At 43.6% G+C, this 23,911-nt stretch overlaps 1 protein-coding gene across 1 annotated transcript in view; it reads right to left on the bottom strand.

The window, feature by feature from the left end:
* Positions 1-23,911, bottom strand: part of CYFIP2 (cytoplasmic FMR1 interacting protein 2) — a 134,155-nt gene that overhangs the window by 6,250 nt on the left and 103,994 nt on the right. The window contains exons 27-29 of the mRNA XM_060093720.1: positions 7,068-7,140; positions 6,522-6,616; positions 505-743 (exon numbers count right to left, since the gene is read on the bottom strand). Coding sequence (XP_059949703.1) covers positions 505-743; positions 6,522-6,616; positions 7,068-7,140 — 407 coding nt within the window. The remainder of the gene's footprint in view (positions 1-504; positions 744-6,521; positions 6,617-7,067; positions 7,141-23,911) is intronic.

The following is a 23,911-nucleotide window of genomic DNA, read 5'->3' as shown; positions in this document are numbered from 1 at the left end:
CGCCCCTTCCATTGGCCCAGCTTCTAGTCCCGTGAAGACAGGCCCTGAGAGGTCCAAGGCCCTGATGTGCACATACTCCATGTCTGTCTTCAACCACTTGGAGCCTTTCCTGTGGGGTCCCTTCTCCCCTCTAAGTGCTGAATCCTAAGCAGTGTTCCAGCTCAGCTGTCGTCTGTGAATTGAATTCCTATAGTCCACTTGTCTCTCTTCATGGGCATCTGTTGTCCTTCCTGCCCTCGCTGCCAAGGGACCTCATTCGATGCACCTTCTATCTATTTTCTAGTCTTCTCTTGGCCCTGTCAACCCCACATACCAGGAACTGTCTACTTTTGCTCTGCACAGATGCATGTCCAGCACCTAGAACCCTGAACGACATAAAGCACGTGCTCAACAAACCGTTGTTGGACAACCCCGCCCCTGCCCTCCTTTCTGGCTGCCCCGTGGCTCTTGGGGTGGGGGATGAGCAGGTTGGGGGGTGACCCCGCCTTCCCTGGGGCTACTCACTCAGCTGTGAACTCGTTGGTCCCCACGGGGATGCAGTAGACGAACTGCATGGCACTCCAGAGCCGGTGGAACTCCACGCACTCGTCGACGTGCATGACGCCGTTGGTGGGCGGGGGGCCCCGCCAGATGGGGTCCTGCAGGTAGCTCCGGATGCGGGTCAGGATGACCTCGAACATGGACAGGCCGCAGCACAGCCGCTCCTTGGTCAGGAGGTCGCCCTCCCGAGCGATGGCGATTTGCTGGGAATGGGAGGGTACATAAACCTGCCAGTCACATGTCAGACCCCATCTTCTACCTCTCACCCGATATTCCCAAACCCCAGAGCTGGTTGCATCTGTAATTCATTCACCAGAACTGAGGTCTTGCCCAGAGCAGGGCACTAACTTTATAAACCTGAGTTCAACCGCAGGGAGAAGTCTTGGGGTAAGTAAAATCGAGGAGCCATCACTAGAGGAATAGTATAAAAAAATTTCAATCCACCTATATAATGAAATGCTAGGTAGCCTTTGAAAAGACTGAGGTGATGCTACTATTAGTACTATTGCTACTACTGTACTGTCACTACTACGAGCACACACTCACTGTGTGTGTCATACACCAGGTCCTGTTCTATGCATTCGTTAAGTACTTACCTTATTTACTCCTTACATAAACCCCATGAAGAAGATGCCATTATTATCCCTTTTTTTTTTTTTTTTTTTTTGCGTTACGCGTTACGCCACTGCTGTGGCCTCTCCCATTGCGGAGCACAGGCTCCGGACGCGCAGGCTCAGCGGCCATGGCTCACGGGCCCAGCCGCTCCGCGGCATGTGGGATCTTCCTGGACCGGGGCACGAACCCACGTCCCCTGCATCGGCAGGTGGACTCTCAACCACTGCACCACCAGGGAAGCCCTATTATCCCCATTTTATTGAAGAAGAAACTGAGGTTCAGAGAGGCAGTCAGTGAGTGGAAAAGTTGGGATTTGAATCCTAGTAGTCTAGATCTGTGGGTTAAATTGTTAAGTGGACAGAGCAAATTGCAGAAGAGGACATATACTACAATCCTATTAAAAGACATCAGTAACACAATCCCACAGACAGACGCAGAAAACTGTAGGCATGTATGTGTGTGTGGGGGGGTGAGAGTGTAAAATATTCTAGAAGGATTAACATCAGTTGTGGGAACAGATGGGCTTGGAGAAGCAGGTGGGGTTTTCACTTTTTACTATTAATACTTCTGTACAGTTGAATGTGCTACAATAAGCATATGTCACTCTTAAAAATTTGTCGCTGATTTTACAGATTATTCCTCCCGTTAGAAGTTCTCTGACCACTGTTAACAATCTTCCTTAATAATTTAAACTGGCTTCTCATATAGCATCTGGTTACTATATCTCTAATAATCAGCCGGCTACACTAGTACTTCAAAACACATTACCGTCTGCAGGAGCAGAAAATGTCTAGGGGTAGAGCTCTCAAAGCCATGTGCAAAGATAATAGATATTAACATCTAAGGTCAAAGTACAATCTCCAAATCTAGGGACAAAGTTTAAGAGGGCTGGCTTCTGAGACAGAGAGGTCCACAGGGCACTCCTGGGATCAGCTCCCCAGAGGGCGGACCCACCCGAGAGCTCAGTGCACAGTGTGGCTGGGTGGAGTCTGCCTGCCTGCTCCCTGCATGCTCCCCACACCCTACAGCCCCTAGAAAGAGGGCAGCCTCAATTAAATTAATCCATGAAGGGAAGTAAATCAGGAAACACCAATGCTGGAGCCTGTTAGGAATGTGGGTCAGGAGTGTAGTTGTCATGACAGCTATAAACTGAAAGGACGAAAAACGTGAATTGGGGAAGAAGAGCTTGAGGACCTGTGTTTCGAACACAAGGGGGAACCCTGATTCACGGTGACTCATCTTGATTCTGGTGGCAGAGAAAGATCGCTCCAGTGCAGAGAAGCTGCCACAGTTAGCTAGAAATACTTCTTTTCAAAAACCCTGACCCCAGTGCTTGACTCTTTTCTCACCAGGCAACTCCCTGTGGTAGTATCTGGGCCCTGACAGGGCTCTCCACTTTAGAAAGAGAGTGCCTGGTACAGCGAAGATGCTCAGTAAATAAAGAACCCACGTTTGTTCTCGAGTCATGAATATTCTCCTTCAGGAACTAATACAGAGAGTTCTGGCTTACTAGTTAAAGGAACTAATACAGAGAGTTCTGGCTTACTAGTTAAAGGAACTAATACAGAGAGTTCTGGCTTACTAGTTAATCTCCTGTGCATTTAGTTAGTCTGTATCAGTCCTCAGGGCCTGACAACTGTGGGAGGATCTAAAGAATTAGCAACAGGGTTTATAAACCTGCAGACAGATTTTGAACTCTAAATGACCCCCCAACCAGAGCCAACCAAAGGGCCTTGACTGAAATGGTTAGGGGCTTTGTCCCTTTCCTGAAAAACTGTTTACCTTTATGGGTTTTCCTATGAGCTACAAGAGTAAAATCTGGAAAAAAAAATTGTGAAAATGTTATAAGAGAATTAAAATCTCCCATAAATCCCATCACCCACAGATGAGCTTTCTTAAAATACTTATGTATGATTTATTTGTGTTTATGTATGTGAGCATGTATATGTATCTATTTTAACACAATTTGGGTCACACTATCTACATTGTTATTTACTCTTAAGATATTGGTACTAAAAAAAATTTCCTTTAGTCTCTTCAGTAATGTTTTTTTAATGGCTACATAAAATGGCCATTGACATATGTCATTTATTTAGTTCTCTATTCCTGTTGGTTATTTTAAATTGCTCACAAGTTTTCATCATTATAGACAACTCATAAGTAATTATCCTTATATATTACACTTCTTGAGCTTATCTCTGGTTATCTTCTTAGGATAAAATCCTAGAAGTAGAACTCTTCAGTCAAAGAGTATAAGTAGTTTTAAAAGGCTTTTGCTACATAGTGACAAACTAGTCCCAAGAAAAGCTGAACCACTGCACACCTATCTGTGTCAAATCTGTTCCTTGTGCCTTTATCAGTACTTCATTATCATGAAGAAAAGTTCTTAGCCAACTTGTGAAATGAAGAGCTATATCCTTCTCTTTCACATTTCATTGATTACTGGTAAAGTGGAACACTTTTTCTCCTGTTTGTTGGCATTTATATTTCTTAGGCTGTGAGTTTTCTTTCATGCCCTTTTTTCTTTCTTTTTGCTTTTAATTATTTATTTTTGGCTGCATTGGGTCTTCGTTGCTGCTTGCGGGCTTTCTCTAGTTGTGGTGAGCGGGGGGCTACTCTTCGTTGCGGTGCGTGGGCTTCTCATTGCAGTGGCTTCTCTTGCTGCAGAGCACGGGCTCTAGGCACTCAGGCTTCAGTAGCTGTGGCACGCAGACTCAGTAGTTGTGGCTCGCAGGCTCTAGAGCGCAGGGTCAGTAGTTGCGGCACGTGGGCTTAGTTGCTCCATGGCATATGGGATCTTCCTGGACCAGGGCTCAAACCCGTGTCCCCTGCACTGGCAGGCGTATTCTTAACCACTGTGCCACCAGGGAAGCCCTCTTTTTTCTTTTGATATGAGTGTCCTTCTAATCTGAAAAAGTGCACTAAAGATTGTTTGTTGCCTATACCCTCAATCTGTGACTTGGTGTTTCATATATATATATATATATACTACGTGTGTATGTGTGTGTTTAACATAAATTTTAGCCATTTCTGTTCCACTCAGTGGGGGATTTTTTTTCTCTCTCTTTCTGCCATTCTTTTCTGAGTTAACAAGGGTATAGAAAAAGCATCTGTGAAATCATGTGGAAACATATTTCTGCATGGAGTACTTTGATTACATTTAGGATACTTTGGAAAAAATATCTCCATGCTTGCTCTTTCCTTTCTGTTTTTTAGAAGCTTTTTACTTATTTGTTTATCATAGTAATGGTGAAAGGCAGCTCAGCTAAAAAGACGAAACAGCTATTCGCCCATTTTATAGATGGGAAAACAAAGACCAAGATATTAAATGTCTAGCACTAGATTATGCAACAATTCAGGGGTAAAGCTGGAAAGAGGAGTCCTTCAACTCCCTGACAGAACATTCTATTCATGATAGCACTGGGCAACAAACCAGGTCACCTCAATTTTTCCTAGAAACAAATACAAGCAATGCAATACAGTTAAACTCTCCCAACATTAAACATGTAGCAGAATTTCCCTGTCACCGACCTAGAAGTTATGTGAGTTCCCTGAACCCCAGCAAGCTTGGAAGTTAATATTTAAAAAATGTTTCTTTTATCTACAGAAGGACTAAGTTTTGGACTATTCCTTAAGGGCTGGGAGACTTATAAAACTGGCATTTCCTCTCCGGCAGAATGTCTAGGCTTTTGTTTGTTAAATATCAGCATTTGACAAATTAAGATTTCTATCAGTCCCAAGGAAATAGTGTTCATCAGAAGAGGGAAGGAATTCACAGACTTGTAAGTGGAAACACATGCCGAAGCCTGGGTGTGAGAGGCCAGATTCTTGTAGGATGACACCAACAGTGGAGCAGACACATTTATATGTCGCTGGCTTGGGGGATTTCTCCCTAGAAGGCAATCTTTAGAGGATCTCCTGCGTTCAGCCCCGGAAGGCCAAAAAAGAAAATGTGCATATTTCACAGTATCTACATTCTCTCTGTGGTGACTAAAGAACCCAAATGTCACTAAATGTTTAGTCACTGTTTTCAGTAGGAGGTGGGTGGCCTGCAGGGGGTCTGGCTGGGGCTGCTCATCAGTGTGACACCTGGGCGGATGGGGTCCTGTCATGGGCTCCAACGCTTGCCATGTTTTTCGAGAGAAGAGGCCGCCTTCCGCCCTCTGTGGAGGATGAGAATTTTTCTGATTCATGAGCTTTTGTGATAATAGGAGAGAGGACCTTAGGGATGCTAGTCCAAGAGCGGATCTGAATCCTAAACCTTTTAAACAGTCGTTTTTGGGTTTTGTTGAACAAAACAAGCCATACTGGCTTGTCTTGCTGCAGTGCCCTGTTTTCTCTTCTTCCTGAATTCCTACCCTGATCCGTGCCCTGCCCCACCACCAACTGCTTGATTCAACTTGAATCAACTTGAAAGAAGACAGCACATGCTGTTTGTTTCACCCCTTTCCCCCCGCAAAGTGTCTTCTTTCCTGACTGCCTGCACGGTTTGTGAGTTCTCCAAAGGCAGGGGTCCTGTTTTACTCATCTCCATGTACAGGTTCAGGTTTGTAAAAATGAGTTTTAATTACAGATTTAACACCTGAGCTCATTCACCTTCAAAAATATTAGAACATTACAGATAAAGCTGCCTTCTTTGATCTCCCCACCCATCTCTGTCCCTTTCATCTTTCTTCAGAGGTTGCCACCATTATGAACTGGGTGTTTTTCATTTCCTAGGAAAAGTTTGACTTAATATGGGTTTTTGATATGTGTTTAAAAAAATACAAATAGCATCATACTCCATGACCTGTAGGCCACTTGCTCTGTTCACCTAACCATGTGTTTATGGTCTGTCCACACTGACGCATCTGGATCTGATTTTTTTCTTTTCATTATTATGTAGCAGGTATTCATCATTTAAATGATTTTACCACATTTTATTTAGTCAACACTCTACTGATTGACATTTAGGTTGTTTCCAGTTTTTTGCTTTAACAAACAATGCCATGGTAAACATCTTGTGTTCCTGTAAGAGTTTTTTTTTGGCAAAGATACCCAGAGATGAACTGCCGGTTCACAGGGCGTGCGGTTCTAATTCTGAGAGAGAAATCAGCAGAATTCTTAATACCTAACGGGGAGTGACAGATACGTGTCTGACTTCCTTCTTTCTTGGCAGGATAGATGATACAGGGTACAGGCCTGAGAGTCGGCAAAACTCATGCCACACCTGCCCTTGCCACTAACAAGCTGTGTGCTGTTAGACTTTCTGTTTCTCTCTCTGAGCCTCAGTTTCCCCATCTGTACAATGAGGAGGTTGGACCAAATGCTCTCTCTCCCTCTAAAGTTCCTTTTGGTTCTCCGAGTCCATGATAGGAGGATCGTACCTGAGGGGTCCCCAGCCGCTCTATCAGAGGGACCAGGTGAAGTGGCGCGTACTTGGCTTCCAGGCGTTTCATCCGGACCTCCAAACGCTCCCCCTCTGCAAAAGGAACAGCAGGCAGAAAATGAGATTCAGGGCACACCGGGGGAAATGGGGAAGGAAGAGCTCTCAGAGGACCTGGTGACGTATTTGTATTCCAATACTTGGATGGAGCGTGTAGAACTGTTTTCCCTGGTTCTGGCAAGTGTGATCAGGACTCACTACAAGGAAAATGTTCTATTATCTGTGCCCAACAGTGGAATCATCTACCTCATGGGGTGGTGAGTTCCCCATCACTTGAAGGATTTAGACCAAGCTAGACAGCAACTTACTAGGGATGTTCTAGAAGGACCAAGGCCTGGAGCATCATTTCCAATTCTGTGACTACCCAAGAGCTGTCCAAAGCCCTCACCTTCTCCATTTCTGACCACACATCTGAGTTTATTGGGACTAAGTGAGCATGAGGTGCAAATTCAGACTGGCCATTTAGCTGCTGTCAGTGGTTTCTTACCTTTGATGTAGACTCTAGGCAAGATGTTTTGGAAGGGTGCAGCATGGAGCAAATCACAGACTTCCTCCTGAGACTGAAAATAGAGAAGGAGGGAAAGAAAGAGAAAACCATTTTTATTTTAAACCAGGAAGAACTTTCATTACTAAAAGCTTGAACACTGGAGTCAGCCAGACCTGGGTTCAAATCCTAACACTTCTACTTAACTAGCTGTGGGATCTTAAGCACGTTGCTTAACCTCTCTGAGCCTATTCATTTATCTGCAAAATGAGGATAAGAACAGTACCTATTTTAATGGGTTACTGTGAGGATGAAGTGAGAGAACGTACAGCCTCATAGCACAGACCCTGGATATCATGAGTATGCAGTACCATTTTCATTACAATCTTATAAGGAATTTGTTGAAAGAATTCAAAGTGGCAGTGGGATCAAACAGAGATGTGGACCCAGACTATGTTCATCTGGTTGGCTGTGAGGCCTATGGGCTCAAAGCATGTAGCTAGACCAATTTTCCAATCCACTAATGCAGGATGCCTCTGTGTGAAGGCCTGGGTCTGGTTGCTTTTCTCCACCCCAGACTCCAACTGGTGAGAGAACAGGGACTAGGACCCAGACAGGTTTTGATGGGGACTCTTTATGCATAAAAGTAAGCTAAAAGCAAACGTGTACTACAAAGGTTGGAGGAGAAAGTTTGGGAGAGGGTAGGCCTGGAAGATATGGTCAGATGGGCTTACTGTCCCGGGACCAGCTCATGATCACTGGATTTCAGTGATGGGGAAGGGGACCTACACGAGCCACCCTCCATGGGTCTTGGTTTCTATTCTTTTAAACTGTGGGGATCTGGATTAGGTAAGATCCAGCCTTCATTCAACTCTGATACTCTTGGATTCTAAAGAATCTTGAGAAAATCAGGATTGTGAGGGCCCTTGGCTTTCTTAACCAGGCATCAGTAGAACATGGCCATCCTGGAAATCTCGCAGGCCAGCTGCTCAAGAAAGAAACCCCTCAACTCCCTCAGTCTTTGAAGTGAGGATGACAGAATGAGGACAACTGAACTCTCCAGAGAGACCTGCTTGATCTGACTGTAATTCTCAGTTTCTTAGCCAGAGGGGAAATGTCCTCACTTTCTTAATTAATCTGTTCCTCCCCAAACCAGTAAATCAAGTAACTTGGTCTTTACTGCTATGTCTAAGCTTAGATCCTTTGATTCATCATGTAATCTGAAAACTTGCCTACTGATTATTCAGGCTACTCTTCATTCATTAATACGGTGAATTATATGGATTGATTTTTTTTTTAATTTTTTAAATTTATTTTTGGCTGCATTGGATCTTCATGGCTGCGCGTGGGCTTTCTCTAGTTGTGGCGAGCGGGGGCTACTCTTCATTGTGGTGCGCAGGATTCTCATTGCCGTGGCTTCTCTTGTTGTGCAGCACAGGCTCTAGGCAAGCGGGCTTCAGTAGTTGTGGTGCGCTGGCTCAGTAGTTGTGGCACACAGGCTTAGTTGCTCTGCGGCATGTGGGATCTTCCCAGACCAAGGCTCAGAGCTGTGTCCCCTGCACTGGCAGGTGGATTCTTAATCACTGCACCACCAGGGAAGTCCCTATATGGATTGATTTTTGAATGATGAACCAGCCTTGCATTCTTGGGGTAAACTTCACTTGGTTGTGATGCATTATCCTTCTTATGTATTGGTGGATTTTATTTGCTAATATTTTGTTGGGGATTTTTACTCTATATCCATTAGAGACATTGATTTGGAGTTTTCAAGTGTCGTTGGTGTTGGTATTAGGGTAATGCTGACCTCATAAGTTGAAAGAGTTCTATTTTTTCTATTTTCTGGAATTGTTATTATTTCTCCCTTAAATTTTTGGTATTCTATTTTCTGGAATTTCTATTTTCTGGAATTGTTATTATTTCTTCCAAAAATGGGCAGAAGACCTAAATAGACATTTCTCCAAAGAAGATATACAGACTGCCAACAAACACATGAAAGAATGCTCAACATCACTAATCATTAGAGAAATGCAAATCAAAACTACAATGAGATATCATCTCACACCAGTCAGGATGGCCATCATCAAGAAATCTAGAAACAATAAATGCTGGAGAGGGTGTGGAGAAAAGGGAACACTCTTGCACTGCTGGTGGGAATGTGAATTGGTACAGCCACTATGGAGAACAGTATGGAGGTTCCTTAAAAAACTACAAACAGAACTACCATATGACCCAGCAATCCCACTACTGGGCATATACCCTGAGAAAACCATAATTCAAAAAGAGTCATGGGGCTTCCCTGGTGGCGCAGTGGTTGAGAGTCTGCCTGCCGATGCAGGGGACACGGGTTCGTGCCCCGGTCCAGGAGGATCCCACATGCTGTGGAGTGGCTGGGCCCGTGAGCCATGGCCGCTGAGCCTGAGCATCCGGAACCTGTGCTCCGCAATGGGAGAGGCCACAACAGTGAGAGACCCGCGTACCGCAAAAAAAAAAAAAAAAAAAAAAAAAAAAAGAGTCATGTACCAAAATGTTCATTGCAGCTCTATTTGCAATAGCCCGGAGACGGAAACAACCTAAGTGTCCATCATCGGATGAATGGATGAAGAAGATGTGGCACATATATACAATGGAATATTACTCAGCCATAAAAAGAAACGAAATTGAGCTATTTGTAATGAGGTGGATAGACCTAGAGTCTGTCATACAGAGTGAAGTAAGTCAGAAAGAGAAAGACAAATACCGTATGTTAACACATATATATGGAATTTAAGAAAAAAAAATGTCATGAAGAACCTAGGGGTAAGACAGGAATAAAGACACAGACCTACTAGAGAATGGACTTGAGGATATGGGGAGGGGGAAGGGTAAGCTGTGACAAAGCGAGAGAGAGGCATGGACATATATACACTACCAAACGTAAGGTAGACAGCTAGTGGGAAGCAGCTGCATAGCACAGGGAGATCAGCTCGGTGCTTTGTGACCGCCTGGAGGGGTGGGATACGGAGGGTGGGAGGGAGGGAGACGCAAGAAGGAAGAGATATGGGAACATATGTATAACTGATTCACTTTGTTATAAAGCAGAAACTAACACACCATTGTAAAGCAATTATACTCCAATAAAGATGTTAAAAAATGTATGCAAAAAAATGTATTCAAAAAAAATTTTTTTGTAAGAATTCACAAGTGAAACCAGCTGTATCTGGAGTTTTCTTTGTTGGAAGTCTTTTTTTTTTAACTAGGTATACAATTTCTTTAGCACATATAGTACTGTTCAGGTTATCGATTTTTTTAAAAGTGAGTTTTGAGGTTTTCTGTGACTCAAAGACTTGATTCCTTTCATCTAAGTTTAATTTATGGGCATAGGGTTGCTTGTAGTATGCCTTTATTATCCTTGTGATGTCTGTGAGATCTATAGTGATATCCCTATTTCATACCTGATACTGGTATTTTGTGTCTTCTCTTTTTTTTTTTTCTTGGTCTGGCTAGAGGTTTTTCAATTTTATTGATTTTTTTTTCCCCAAAGAATCAGCTTTTAGTTTCATTTATATTTCCCTATAGTGTTTCTGCTTTCAATGTTGCTGATTTCTGTTCTTATCTTTATTATGTCCATTCTTCTGATTGCTTTGGGTTTCATTTGCTTTTCTTTCTCCAGTTTCTTATGGTGGAAGCCTAGACTACTGATTGAACACCTGATTCTTTCTTAATATACTGTAACATTTAGGCTATTCTTCGATACCTCTAGTAATCAAGAGCTCAGTACTTCTGGAGGCAGCCCAACCCATTTTTGAACAATTCTAATGGTTAGAAAGTTTTAAACCAAGGCAGCCTCCCAGTAGTTTCCATTCAAGATCCTTGTTCTGCTCTTTAGAGTATTACTGAATGTGTTTTTCTAGCCAGATTCTTCAGCTACCCTTCCATCTTTCTCCTCCTCTCAGGGCCAAGCACCTGACAAGAGCTTTCTACCTCTCTCTCCATTTCCCAGTCTTCACTTCCCTTGACAGCAAACACAAACGTCACGCCCAGCTAAAACACGCCATGGCAGTGGCTCTGGCAAAGATTACTGAAGGCTGCTCTGTCACCCCGTTCAATGGATACCTTTCAGTCCTCGTACTATGGCATCTCTAATGTATTAGGCACGGTCTTCCCTCTGTTACTATGACAATGAGTTCTGTGGTTTCCATTATTTTGATTTCTTCTTTTTAGATTCTTTTACAAGTTTGGCTTCTAACCACCCTTTAAATGTTGGTTTTCTCCAAGGTCCCTCTTTCTTTTTTTCTCCTCACTTCATTTTACCTACTTTGTCTCACCTACTCCCATGTCTACAAGCACTGCCTTTGATTCACCAGCTCTGTATTTCCAGCCAGGCTTCTCTTTCAAGCTCCAGACTTGGATATCCACCTCCTTACTGGATATTTCCACTGGATATTCCACAGCTCCACATTTCTAAAGCTGACCTTCTTCTCCCCTTCTTATGTGAGGTTCCTTTGCTCCCAGAATGGCACAATAATCTCCTCGCCTGCCCAAGTCTAAAACCCGGGGTTCAATTTTCGTCTCTCTTCCTCACGTCCCATGACCAGTAAGTCCTCATGTTTTGGATTCTCTCCACATTTCTCCACATTGACCACAACACTCTGAGCTCCTTAAGGGTAGGGATGCCGCCTCTATTTTTACCTTTTATCCCCAGTGCCTAGGACATAATAGTCTCTCAATAATTATTTATTAATGGATGTTTGTTATCTCAGGTTTCTTAGATGAATAAATGAATTTTTTTTTATCCACATGACTATCCTCCATATATGAGAATACTATTACATCCATTCATCCAACAAACATTTATTGAGTACCAGGCATTGTTCTAGGCTTTGCAGATATGATGTTGAATGAGATCTCTGTACTCACATAAATTACATTGTAGTTGAGAGAGATAAAAACAAGTAAACACACCAGAAATTTTCAGATAGTGTTAAGACACAATAGGGTACCAGGCTAGAGAGTGACTGGGAGTGGGGAAGTGACTACTTCAGAGAGGGTGGTTAGGGGAAACCTTTTTGAGGGGGTAGATATTTAAGTAGAGAATGGAATAAAGAAGGAGCCAGCCATGTAGATACGAGGTAAGTGCAATGGCGCTGGGGCAGAGAGTAAGCTGGAGTATAGTGACACAGGTAGTCATAGTACAGTCTTAGTTCCTAACAGAAGGGGGGGACCCGATCATGCGAGGTCTCATAGTATGGTATGAAGTCTGGAATTTAAGGGCAATGAGGAATTACACAAGTATTCCAAGCAGAGGATTGGTACACATAGCCCTACTGCCAAGTTTTCTTATTTTTCTTGTTTACTTTTCTTCCAAAAATTTCAGTTGCTCCTAGAAATGTCTTCTGATTAGGAAAGTTGCCCCCTTGCATGAATATCAACTTTCTATTTTGTTAATGTGAATAAAACTGACCTTAGAAGCCACCTTAGGGGACGGAGAAAGGGGAAGAAGGTTCTGGGCCCTCTACAACAAGACCAATGTTGTTGCTTTATTCATTTTACATGATGAGCATCCACTTCAGATTTCCTTGGGGGAGACAGGAGTGTTCCATTTAGCCCCGCTCTGCACCCTGCGCCTCCCACTCGAGTTTGCAACCTGCAGGGCCAGAGGTTCTTTGGGGGTGCTTCCTGTTGGCATGCTTCCTGTGTATTCTCTACCTTGTAATGACATTTGTTACTGAAGGTGAAGAAAGAGAAGGATGTGGTTTCCTCATAGAGGTGGGAAAACATTTGCCTGGAAGGTCCCCAAGGATGAGCTATGTGGCCATTTGCATGATGAAGTGGCTACATACCCTGCAACGCCTTTTGTGGAAGGTGTTTGTTTGGCATTCATAAGCTGAGGCCATTGCGACTGATAAAAATGTCCAGTTCAGAGCACACAAAAGCCTGTCAGGGATCTGAACAGACTTCTCTGTGGGCACTTAGGCTAATGCACACCGCCTTCTCATCCAATCTCTATCCTAAAGGATGGCATTTGGCCTTCCACTCTGCTAGGAACCCACCCGGCCCCTAGCCTGTGAAGGCCACCTAGAGTGGGTTTCTTCCTCACTCCCTGCCAGCTCTTTGTGCTCCAGCCATGACAGCTTTCTGTTACTTGAATTCACCGTCTGCATATTCATCACTGAATTTCTGCCTTCTCTCTGGAATGCTCCCTAACCTATCTCTCCCACTCCCCTCCTTTGCTTAGTAAATTCCCACTTTTTTAAAAATTAATTATTTTATTTTTGGCTGCATTGGGTCTTCGTTGCTGCACGCGGGCTTTTCTCTAGTTGCGGAGAGCGGGGGCTACTCTTTATTGTGGCATGCGGTCTTCTCATTGCAGTGGCTTCTCTTGTTGTGGAGCACGGGCTTTAGGTGCACAGGCTTCAGTAATTGTGGCACGCAGGGCTTCAGTAGTTGCGCCGCACAGGCTTAGCTGCTCCATGGCATGTGGGATCTTCCTGGACCAGGGCTTGAACCCATGTCCCCTGCATTGGCAGGCGGATTCTTAACCACTGCACCACCAGGGAAGTCCTCCCACTCTTCTTTCAGATCTCAATTCAAGCATCATTCCTTCCAGGGAGACTTCCTGGACAACTGCAATACCTCCCTGTCCATGCGGTTCCTTTGTTATATGTCCTCAAAGAACCAAGCTCTTTTCCTTTCAACATTTGAACCCAATTTGTATTATACATGCCCACATGTGACTATTTGATTAATACCTACATCTCCCTACTGGAATGTAACCTTCAGGAAGGTAGGGACAATGATTATTTTTGACCATATTTTACTCGCAAGAGTAAGCACAGTGCCTGGCAGATAGCAAATGCTCAATAAGTATGTGGAATAAAAGTTGAAAGTCTGTGGCACATAAGGGAATTGAGACTTAGGACAGAATCCTTCCTATTTTGGGTTTTCTTATGTAGGCACAGATGTTTCCCCTTATCACTATAGGAAGTATTTTCTCTTCAATGTACTGATTACCCTGTATGAACACTATGTGAAGTATTTCTAGTAACTGCTCCATAAAGCTGGATTTTCAGGTGTTTTTTCATTTTCTATTCCTCTCTCTCTTCCTTCCTGTTTTTTCCTACTTGTATGTATTTACTACATTTTCTACGTTAAATATATATTACTTCAAAAAATTAATCTGGGAAAAAAATCTGAAAGTAATTCTTCTTAACTTTAAAGTAAGGAGCTTTTGGGGTCTTGATGCTGGAATCAGAGGGAAGAAAACAAAATCCTTGGTCATGACACTTGGTCCAGCAAGGAACAATATTTGCATAGGATTAATAACATGAAAAACACTTTTTTCTTTTTTCTTTTTTTTTAGGCTACACTTAAGGAACAAATCACAGATGCAGAACAAAATACAAATGTTACAAAAAATACAGCTGTCGGGGCTTCCCTGGTGGCGCAGTGGTTGAGAGTCCGCCTGCCAATGCAGAGGACACGGGTTCGTGCTCCGGTCTGGGAGGATCCCACATGCCGCAGAGCGGCTAGGCCCGTGAGCCACGGCCGCTGAGTCTGTGCGTCCGGAGCCTGTGCTCCGCAACAGGAGAGGCCACAACAGTGAGAGGCCCGCGTACAGCAAAAAAAAAAGAAAAAAAAAAAAAAAAAAAAAAACAGCTGTGCCAGTATAAAAGTAAAAGGGTAGCTGACAGGAGGTAGGAGGTAAAAGTCTAGGAGTGGAAACTAGGACTGTTAATTTCGAGTCAAAATACTAAATAATGTTACTGAAAGAAGCATCAGAGGTGTAAGTATATTATCTCTGATTACAAGGGAAAACAACAGAAGTAATAAAATGTAACATAATCAAATACTGAGAGGAAGAGAGGGAACAGATGTAAATGAGCTGAAGTCTTATCTTTCCAACTAGGGGGAAAATAAGTATTGTTTAAAGTTGCTCGTGAAGAAATAGAGGTCAGCCTCATATTACTAAGCGTTATGGAGATACCAACTAGAAGAACTAGAAACAGAAAGGATTAAAGCAGGTTGCTCTGGGGATTGAGATGCAGGTGGGGAGATGTGCAGCGGAGCCAAGAACGATCTTTTTCACCATAAGCTCATCTGTACTATTTGATTTATCGTGTGCAGTTAAGAACAGTTTAAATGAAACAAAATGAAGAGGCTGGATTAAATGGTCTGTAAGGGTCCCTCCCCTAGGCTCTGTGCCAGGTGCTTTGTACTCGTTGCCTGCTTTACACCTCTGAGCATCCTGTGACATAGCTCTTACAATTCCCATCCTACCTGTGAGGACGCTGAGACTCTTGGGGAGATGGAGTGTCCCAACCAGGTCCACACAGTGATAAGGAAGCAGCAGCGCTGACACCGAGACCCAGGGCCACCTCACTTCCACACCCACTGCTTTCCCATAGTTGCCTATGCAGCCAAAGCCTTGGGAAGCTTGAAATATACCCCCCGCCCCCATTATACATACACTTTATGAAAAACACATTCACTTATTAAAAATAGAGACAGGAGGAAATTACTTTAAAATCTCACTACATGCGAAACGTTTTAGCCTCACTCCTATCTGATAGGATCACATCATTTGTTGCTTTATTTACTAAGCTTTTGGTCCTATCAACTAACATTCTTTAAACTTAAAAATTGTGACATACATAGGCAGTTTGAAGAAGAATGAAAAGAGTCTTGTGCCACCTTCTAGCTGAAAAACAGGCAATTACTGAAACCTCTGCTCCCCAAACTCCAGAGGTAATTTCTATCCTGAATTTGCGTAGACAATTTCTTCACAGGCAACTAATTTTTGAAGTTCTGCTGGTGTGATTCCAAGGTAAATAACCAGATCGCTCATGTGGTCAACCTATCCCTATAAATTCCTCCTTCCTCAACCCTCCCAAACCACATCATTCTTGCCCATCCTGCAAAGCCCCATTCGAGATTCACCTTCTAGGACTCTTCCAAGACCCTTCAAGTCTATAGGAGCTTTCTTTTAAAAAACTGATCAGAGCCCTTATTCATTCAGGTCCCTCACCAAGCCGGTTGAGCTCTCTAATCCAGCCCCAGCCCAGGGTGCCTCTGAAGAAGAATCAGAGCAGTGTCTCCTATCCCATGCAAACACCGATCAAGTCTTTTCGGAGGGACTAGCCATACTCAGGACCTGCATTCTACCTGCTATGAAAGGCCAGTAAGAGGAATATAGAGAACATGGGTATAATACTATCTAGAGACCAAACAAGGACATCCCAAATTCTCAACACTTTCATTCTAACTAGGATATAGCATGAGCAGAAATTAAGCCATTTATTCATTCATTTATTCATTCAGCAAATAGTACGCATCTGTTATACCAAGTCTCTCTGCAAGGTGCTGGAGATACAGCAGTAAGTGAGGCAGACCTAATGCATGGTCCTTACCAAGATGAGGAGGAAAACACATAAAATGGGTAGTTCTAGTTAAGTGCTACAATTGGGGTACTACAGGAATATATAATAGGGGTAATCAATCCAGACTTCTGGGGAGAATGATAGGGAAGAGTTTCTGGAGAAGGAAATGCTAAGCTGAGACCTGAACAAGTGTTGAAGGTGAGGGTGAACAGCACCTGTGAAAGGCCCCAAAGCAAGAGGGACCACAGTGGGTGAGGGGTTGACAGCTGAATAAGACTGAAGCTTTCAGTGCTGGGGGAAGGTGGCATGAGGTGAGGGCGGGTGGTGAGCAAGAGGCACAGCAGGAAGGATCTTGTAAGCCTTGCTTAGGTGTTTGGAAGCTATCCTGATGGGTTTAATCAGGGAAGTGGCATGATCACATCTGCAGTTTCACCTTTTGGCTACAAGAGAGAAAGCACTGGAGGAGGGCAAAAGGGGTGTTGGAATAGGCCAAGCAAGAGATCGCAGGGTTGGAGCAGTGGCAAAGGAGACAGAGAGCTGGGAGCATATATCAAAGACCCAACTACAGACTGGATATGACAGCAGAGAGAGGGAAAGGACACCCATGCTGAGCTGTTCTCAGGGTCAGAAGACACAGTGAGTTTGCAGACAGGAGGAAGCTAAGATCAGATCCTGGCAAGGTGAATTTCTGTGGACATTCAAGAGAAGATGTCTAAAAGGCAATGAGACATAAGGCCTAGGGCCCCCCAGGGTCCACAGAGTGGATCTGAACTTGGGAATCATCAGCACGAGGATGGAAACTGACTCCAGGAAAAAGGAATACACAAGTGCAAGGGTAGATGTGAGTAGGTGCTTCTCCAGGTGACCAGACCTTTCCAGATATTTCAATTCCTCTGACTCTATGAGACCAAAGAAAGACAAGGTGCCAAGTGGTACTTGAGATGAAGGGGAGACTGATAAATTCTGGGCACATCCATGTCTACCCATACACACCTGAACGGGGGTGGCAGGCCACCTTTCCAGCCAGGTGTGAGGCAGAATGCTGCCCCTATGCACTTGGAGCTCCTTCTTCCTTCCTTCCCTCAGCTCACCAAACATCCACTGAGTGCTTACTGTTTTCTGACTGGAGTGGGGCCTGGATGCTGCAGGAAACATGATGACAGGTAAGACTGGAAAAACTAGATTTTAATGAAGTTTATAATCTAGTAGGGGAAGAGGGTTAAAGAGACCTGTGACTGGGAAATAAACAGAATCACTAGGTGCAAAAGAAGTCTGCAACCAAGGGCTCTAGAGACTCGGAGGAGGGAGAAATAACGCCAGGTGTCTTGCAGAGAACAGGCATTCGATAACAGGGAAGGTGAGTCAAAGCATCCTTGCTGGGCTGTGGGAAGAGGAGGGAGGGGTCTCTGGTAACCTCATTTCACACAAAGGCTCTGGGAAGTAGGGACCTAGCCCCAGCATTTTGGGGGTGTAGAAACTAAGGCTCAGGGATTCAATCATTTCCCCAGAGGCTCATAGCTGTCAAGCACGGAGGTAAGACCTGAATCCAGGATTTCTGAGTCCAGAGATATACCCTTTCCAGGAGAGTACCTGGGAATCAACCTGAAATTTTGGGCTGAGGGAGCCTGATGTAACACACCCTGGCCTTCCCCTCTGCCTCTTGATGCCTTTTTGGTCTTATTCTGTGTCATTGCCCCTAGACTCAGCAAAACAATTTCTCTAAGTATAAGGCGCTGCATATTCTTTTGGATATAGGCAGGGTATACGGTAATACTTATCTAATAAAGAAACGTGTGATAAGCTGTAGCTGAGACCTCTCAGAATTCTCTTGCTGATCTAGGTCTGGCTTGACCTGCACTGGGGCTAGGACTTTAGAAAAGATGATTATCTTTTCTAAAACCAACCTTACTCTGCTCTTTCATTCTGCTCTGCTGAATGGACATAGGTCTTTCTTGAGAGGGACAAAAGCACGAGGACTTCCGTGTGTCTGTACCAAGTCTCAAGTTGGGAATGCTGATTTAAAAACTCTAAGTGACCAGTTAGAACCTGCTGGGTGGAAGATGTCCTCATCATCTGAGTTCCCCTTACTCATCATGAAGCCCAGCAGACCGTGCTACCCAAAACACCTCTTCAGAACCACTGGACTGCACACCCCAAATGCTGGGTGTTGGGAGAGGCTGGGCCTGCAATACGGCCAATGCAACAGCAAAGGCCCCAGGGAACTATGTTCATTGCAAATCACTGGAATGTGAAATTAGCAAACTCATGGACTGGGGAAAAAATGGAATTAAGTCTCAGTTTTAATTGGAACAAAGACCCACAGTCTTCCTTCCATCTTACTGCCCTGAAACGGAAACAGCTGACTGGTTAATAATACCTCGTTAGCGTCCTATGTCTTGCCGTATTGCCTTGCTATATGGACTGTACATCTGACCAAGACCAAGAGGAAGTGGGTACTTCAGCTGCCTCCCAGATACCTAAGTAGGACAAACTCCAGTGCTAGAACGTCAGGACAATGGAGCAGTCTCCAGGGGTCTCAGACCACTCTTTTTTTGGGGGGAGATAAGGATTTGTTTATTTTGGGGGGGGGATCTCTAGCAGAGATGACAAAAAAGTATCACCCAGGGCTGCTGTGAATGGTTTATGCAGATAGTGTATTGTTCAAGGGTATCCCATCCTAGGGGATGCCAAACTTATCATAGACATCAGAGATCGATTGTTTATAATGATTTTCCAGCAGATGTATTTTGTTCCATACAAACATCAATATATTATAAAAATAATTCAAAAGAAGGAGGTGGAAGATCTTGAGAAAGGATGTCTCATCATGATTTGCCTGAAGGCAACATATGTGCTAGTGATAGCCCTGGGGTCATCTCATGTACCAACCATGACCGAGAGGCAGTGGCTGCTTCTGGAGAGGATTCTGACATCATACTTGGGCTCAGCAGGATGGATTATTAATATCTGCCTTGGGTATAATAGGGGCAATGGCACTCAAGCTACAAATTTGTTATCCCTGACTTCTAAGGTCCATCAACAACAACAACATTTTAATCACTTTACACGTGTTATTTGACTTGACATTTGTCATTTTCTTCTGGAAATGCATCTAATACTTAATTCACCCTCTAGGAAAAGACTATCCTTTGAAAAACTATTAATTTAGTGGACATAGCTTTTTTTCCCAGATATACTGAGATCATTAACATATAATATTGTGTAAGTTTAAGGTGTATGACGTGATGATTGATACCCGTATATACTGCTAAATGACTGCTGCGATAGGTTAGTTGATACATTCTTCACCTCACACAACTGCCATCTTTGTTCTTATTGTTGCGGTGAGAACATTTAAGATTTACTCTCTTAGCATCTTTCAAGTATAGAATACAGTGCTGTTAAATACAGTCACTGTGCAATGTGTTAGATATATTTTTAAAACTGTCACTCTAGCCCCTTTCTTTCTGGCTATTTTTGAAAAAATAGAAGATGCAGATACATTTTTGTTTGTAAAAGGAAAAATGTATAACCCCATCATCCAGGGGTCATCACTGATAACCTTTGGGGTTTATCCTGCCAGGTTTTTCCATGCATAAAACATTTAAGCATTTTTAAAATAAGAATGGAATATAAAATATTATTCTTCTGTAATCTATTTCTATCACTTAGTGTATACTATCAACATCTCACCAAGCACAGTACAGAGTTTCTACTTCAGTGTTTTCCTTGGGTTTGTTTTTGTTTTTGCCTGGAGGTCTTTTAGTTCCCCCACACCCTTTCCTGAGTGATCTTACTACTCCTCAAAACTATTTGATGGACTTCCCTGGTGGCGCAGTGGTTAAGAATCCGCCTGCTAGTGCAGGGGACACGGGTTCGAGCCCTGGTCCGGGAAGATCCCACATGCCGCGGAGCAACTAAGCCCGTGAGCCACAACTACTGAGCCCGTGTGCCATAACTACTGAAGCCCGCATGCCTAGAGCCCATGCTCTGCAATGAAAAGCCACCGCAATGAGAAGACTGTGCACCACAATGAAGAGTAGCTGCCCACTCGCCACAACTAGAGAAAGCCCGCACACAGCAATGAAGACCCAATACAGCCAAAAATAAATAAATTAAATAAATAAAAATTAAAAAAATTCAACTATTTGATAACTGAATACCCACCAATGAACTGGCTTGCACAGCATTATCTTTCTCCCAAACAGTCTCAGCAGACGTTGTATTTTAGCGGGGCTTCTAAAGATCAGATAATATTTCAAATCAACAAACTAAGTCTCTAACAGGAGAATTTCATATACTGTGATAGAAAGCAGAAGAGATGCTTTTGTTTTGGGGGTGCTCTTAGTGCCCCTTGAATCATAATGCCAAGGGGGTAAATGTGAGCAAGCAATAGGGTAGAAGCCAAGGATAGTAAGATTCAGCCTTGTTCCTGGTGCAGATTTTCAAGGTACCTCAGATTCCTTATCTCTAGCCTGACCTTCAAAGTCATCCGTGTGCTTGATGTGGTTGGAGTGTGCAGCCAGGGAGAGAGTGCTAATAAAAGATGAAGTCGGAGGAGAAGGTACAGCTGAATAATCTGGGCCTCACAGGCCAAAGTTGGGAGTTAGAATTTTAAGTACAATGACAGCAGAAATTAACAAAACATTATACATCAACTATACTTGAATGAAATAAATTAAAAGAAAAGATTTTTAAGTACAATGAGAAGCCACCTGTCAGTTTTAAGCTGGAGAGTTGCATGATTTGATTTACAATGGTATGAAGATCCTTTTTGCTGCTACATGGGCAAATCAGCTGTCTTTTATCCCCTAATGCTTTACCTACTAGTAAATTCCACCTAGAGCAAGAATGGAAAGGCAGTGACGCTCAAAGAAGCTGGATGGAAACATGTCTCTTAAGTTGAGCACAGGGAGAAGGCATTACTGTTTTCTTTTCTCTCAAAGACCTAGAAGCAGAGGGAAAGTCTCCCTACCACGGGCCCCTGGGAGGAGGGCAGCCGACAGTGGTGTCCTGCGTGCTCTCCCAGCGGTGCTCACAAACCCAAGCGGCCTCCTTCTAATTGGGGCTGGCCAGCTTCCCCAGCTTTGGCTTTCTATGATCCTGAACTGCTATTTCCTGCTCACAGATCAAACAGATGGGCAGCATGAGAGTCGTGGCTGAGTTCAGCACTAGCAGATGCCTCTATAAATTGCAAAAATGAGGTCAAGGCTTCCCTGGTGGTGCAGTGGTCAAGAGTCCGCCTGCCAATGCAGGGGACACGGGTTCATGCCCCGGTCCAGGAAGATCCCACATGCCCTGGAGCGGCTGGGCTCGTGAGCCATGGTCGCTAAGCCTGCGTGTCCGGAGCCTGTGCTCCGCAATGGGAGAGGCCACAGCAGTGAGAGGCCCACGTACCAGAAAAAAAAAAAAAAGGAAAAAAAAATGAGGTCAGAAGTAGCTCTGGGGCATATGTTACCAAGAGTAAATCTCACCAACTAGCGCAAGTAGCTAAAAAAAAGCAAAAGCCCTCATAACTTTTCTTCCTCTTTATACATCATGTGACCCTTTTTCGTCTTAACTTTCCAGATTCCATGATTCAGTTTCCTTCACACACTCCTCAAATTTGTGTTATGAAAAATGTTAGACATACAAAATATTTGAAAGAACAATGAACATCCTTATACTCTTGATGTAGAGTCCCAATGAACATTTTGCCATATCTGCTTTGACTCTCTCTGATTTACTGAATCATCTGAAAGTAAGTTGAAGCCACTCCATCATTCAGCCTTAAATACTTCAGCATGCAATTCCTGAAAACAAGGACATCCTCCTACGTAACCTCAATATTATGATCACCTATATTAAAAAGTTCCTGATATAATATAACATACTAACATTTCCTGGTTGCTCTTAAGCTGTTTCTTTTATAGCCTTTTTTGGGGGATCTAGGATCCAACCATGATGAGTGTTCTAAAGTGTGAAGACGAAGCAATTTCTCTACCAAAAAGTATTCCAGTGATTCCCTCCTTTGGGAACCGCTGTGTGCTCCTGCTTCAGTACAGGGTCCTCCCTGGGAGGAGCTAATGAGTGACAATTGCTACACTTACCAAGTGCCATTTACTATTACTTTTGCTTAGGACAACCCCTAACATATTACGATTCTGAGAGTAGTAGTTGTTAGATGATTAGTAAGAGCTAAAATTGCTCTCTGTCAACAGAGCAAGTAAAAATGAAGAGATTTTTGAAGTCAGGATGCAAAAATACTGTATTGTAAGGAACGCACATAAAAATTCAAGGGATGAGTATTTTATTTTTGTATTGCTTTCAGTCTTAAAATTTTCCTTTTCTATCTTACTTAATTTAAAACTGATGAACTATTAGGGATTTCCATGAAATACCACAAAACTTCATGTTCCCAACTCACTCACTCTAGGGGGCTAACTGGGCATTTGACTTCTCTTGGTTAACAGATAACCATAAAGATTCAGGATACATATTTAAAAAAACAGGGTCGGTGTGATCCTACGCGTGTCAGATTCCTGTAGAACAGCATTAGACTCTACCTTTAGCCTGTTTCTGGATGAATGACTACATACCAGTTTTAGCTGATTTCCTAAGGGGAATGATCAAACCATTTTCAAAACAGTATTTTCTTAAATAACATTCTGAGTCTTGAGGCAACAAAGACAGTAACACTAACACTTTTTTTTTCTTGTCTTTGTCACGTGAGCGTGGAGAGATGAGCTGGAAAACTAGAGGTGGGGCACCCCACAGGAATCCCCACCCTGGCTTTCCCGCAGGAAGGGGGTGGCGGGGGACAGGGCCTGACCAGAGAGCCCAGCGGTCTAAACATTCCCTTATATGGATACACATAGATGTCAGTGTCAGTGTTTCCTGCGTACTGATGTTAAGCCCCAAGGATACAGGGCGTGTGGAACAGCCATGAAATGAGGCTTCCCACATCCACCACAACCCTCCTTTGCACAGAAAGTACGAGCTGCAGCTTCCAGCCCCTCAGTGGGGACTCCAGGTGCAGTGGAAAGTTCACCTGAGGCATGCTCCATCTGGTCCTGCTCCGTGGGCCCCTCACTTCCAGGAGCTCTCTGTAGCCCTGGCTGAATAAATCAGTAATTTAATTTCATCTGGTTCCGTGTGTGTGTGTGTGTGTGTGTGTGGTCTTTCCCCACTGATCTGTGCCTCACTTGAATAACGCTATATATTACTTACTATGTCTCACCTCCACCCCCCGAATTGTCAAGGGGAAAATGAATTATTATTCTGGATCCGAATCATGTCTGGTCAACTAGGAAAGATCTACAGCCAAGAAACTGACCTTGAAAGTAGCTTTTCCTTCCCTCAAATGCATGTCAATGTCATCCAAGGTTGGCATTTTCCAAAGGGTGGGAAATGCGGGTACAGTGCAATGGAATTTCATAACAGTGAGTCACAGTGAGAACGTTTTTTCCTTTTCAATTTCCTATTAATCTTTCTCACAAGTTTAATGAGAAA

The sequence above is a fragment of the Mesoplodon densirostris genome, chromosome 3 (assembly GCF_025265405.1).
Source record: "Mesoplodon densirostris isolate mMesDen1 chromosome 3, mMesDen1 primary haplotype, whole genome shotgun sequence".
NCBI lineage: Eukaryota > Metazoa > Chordata > Mammalia > Artiodactyla > Ziphiidae > Mesoplodon > Mesoplodon densirostris.
Note: the sequence above shows the minus strand (reverse complement) of the source record. Positions and strands in the feature narration are given on the sequence as shown.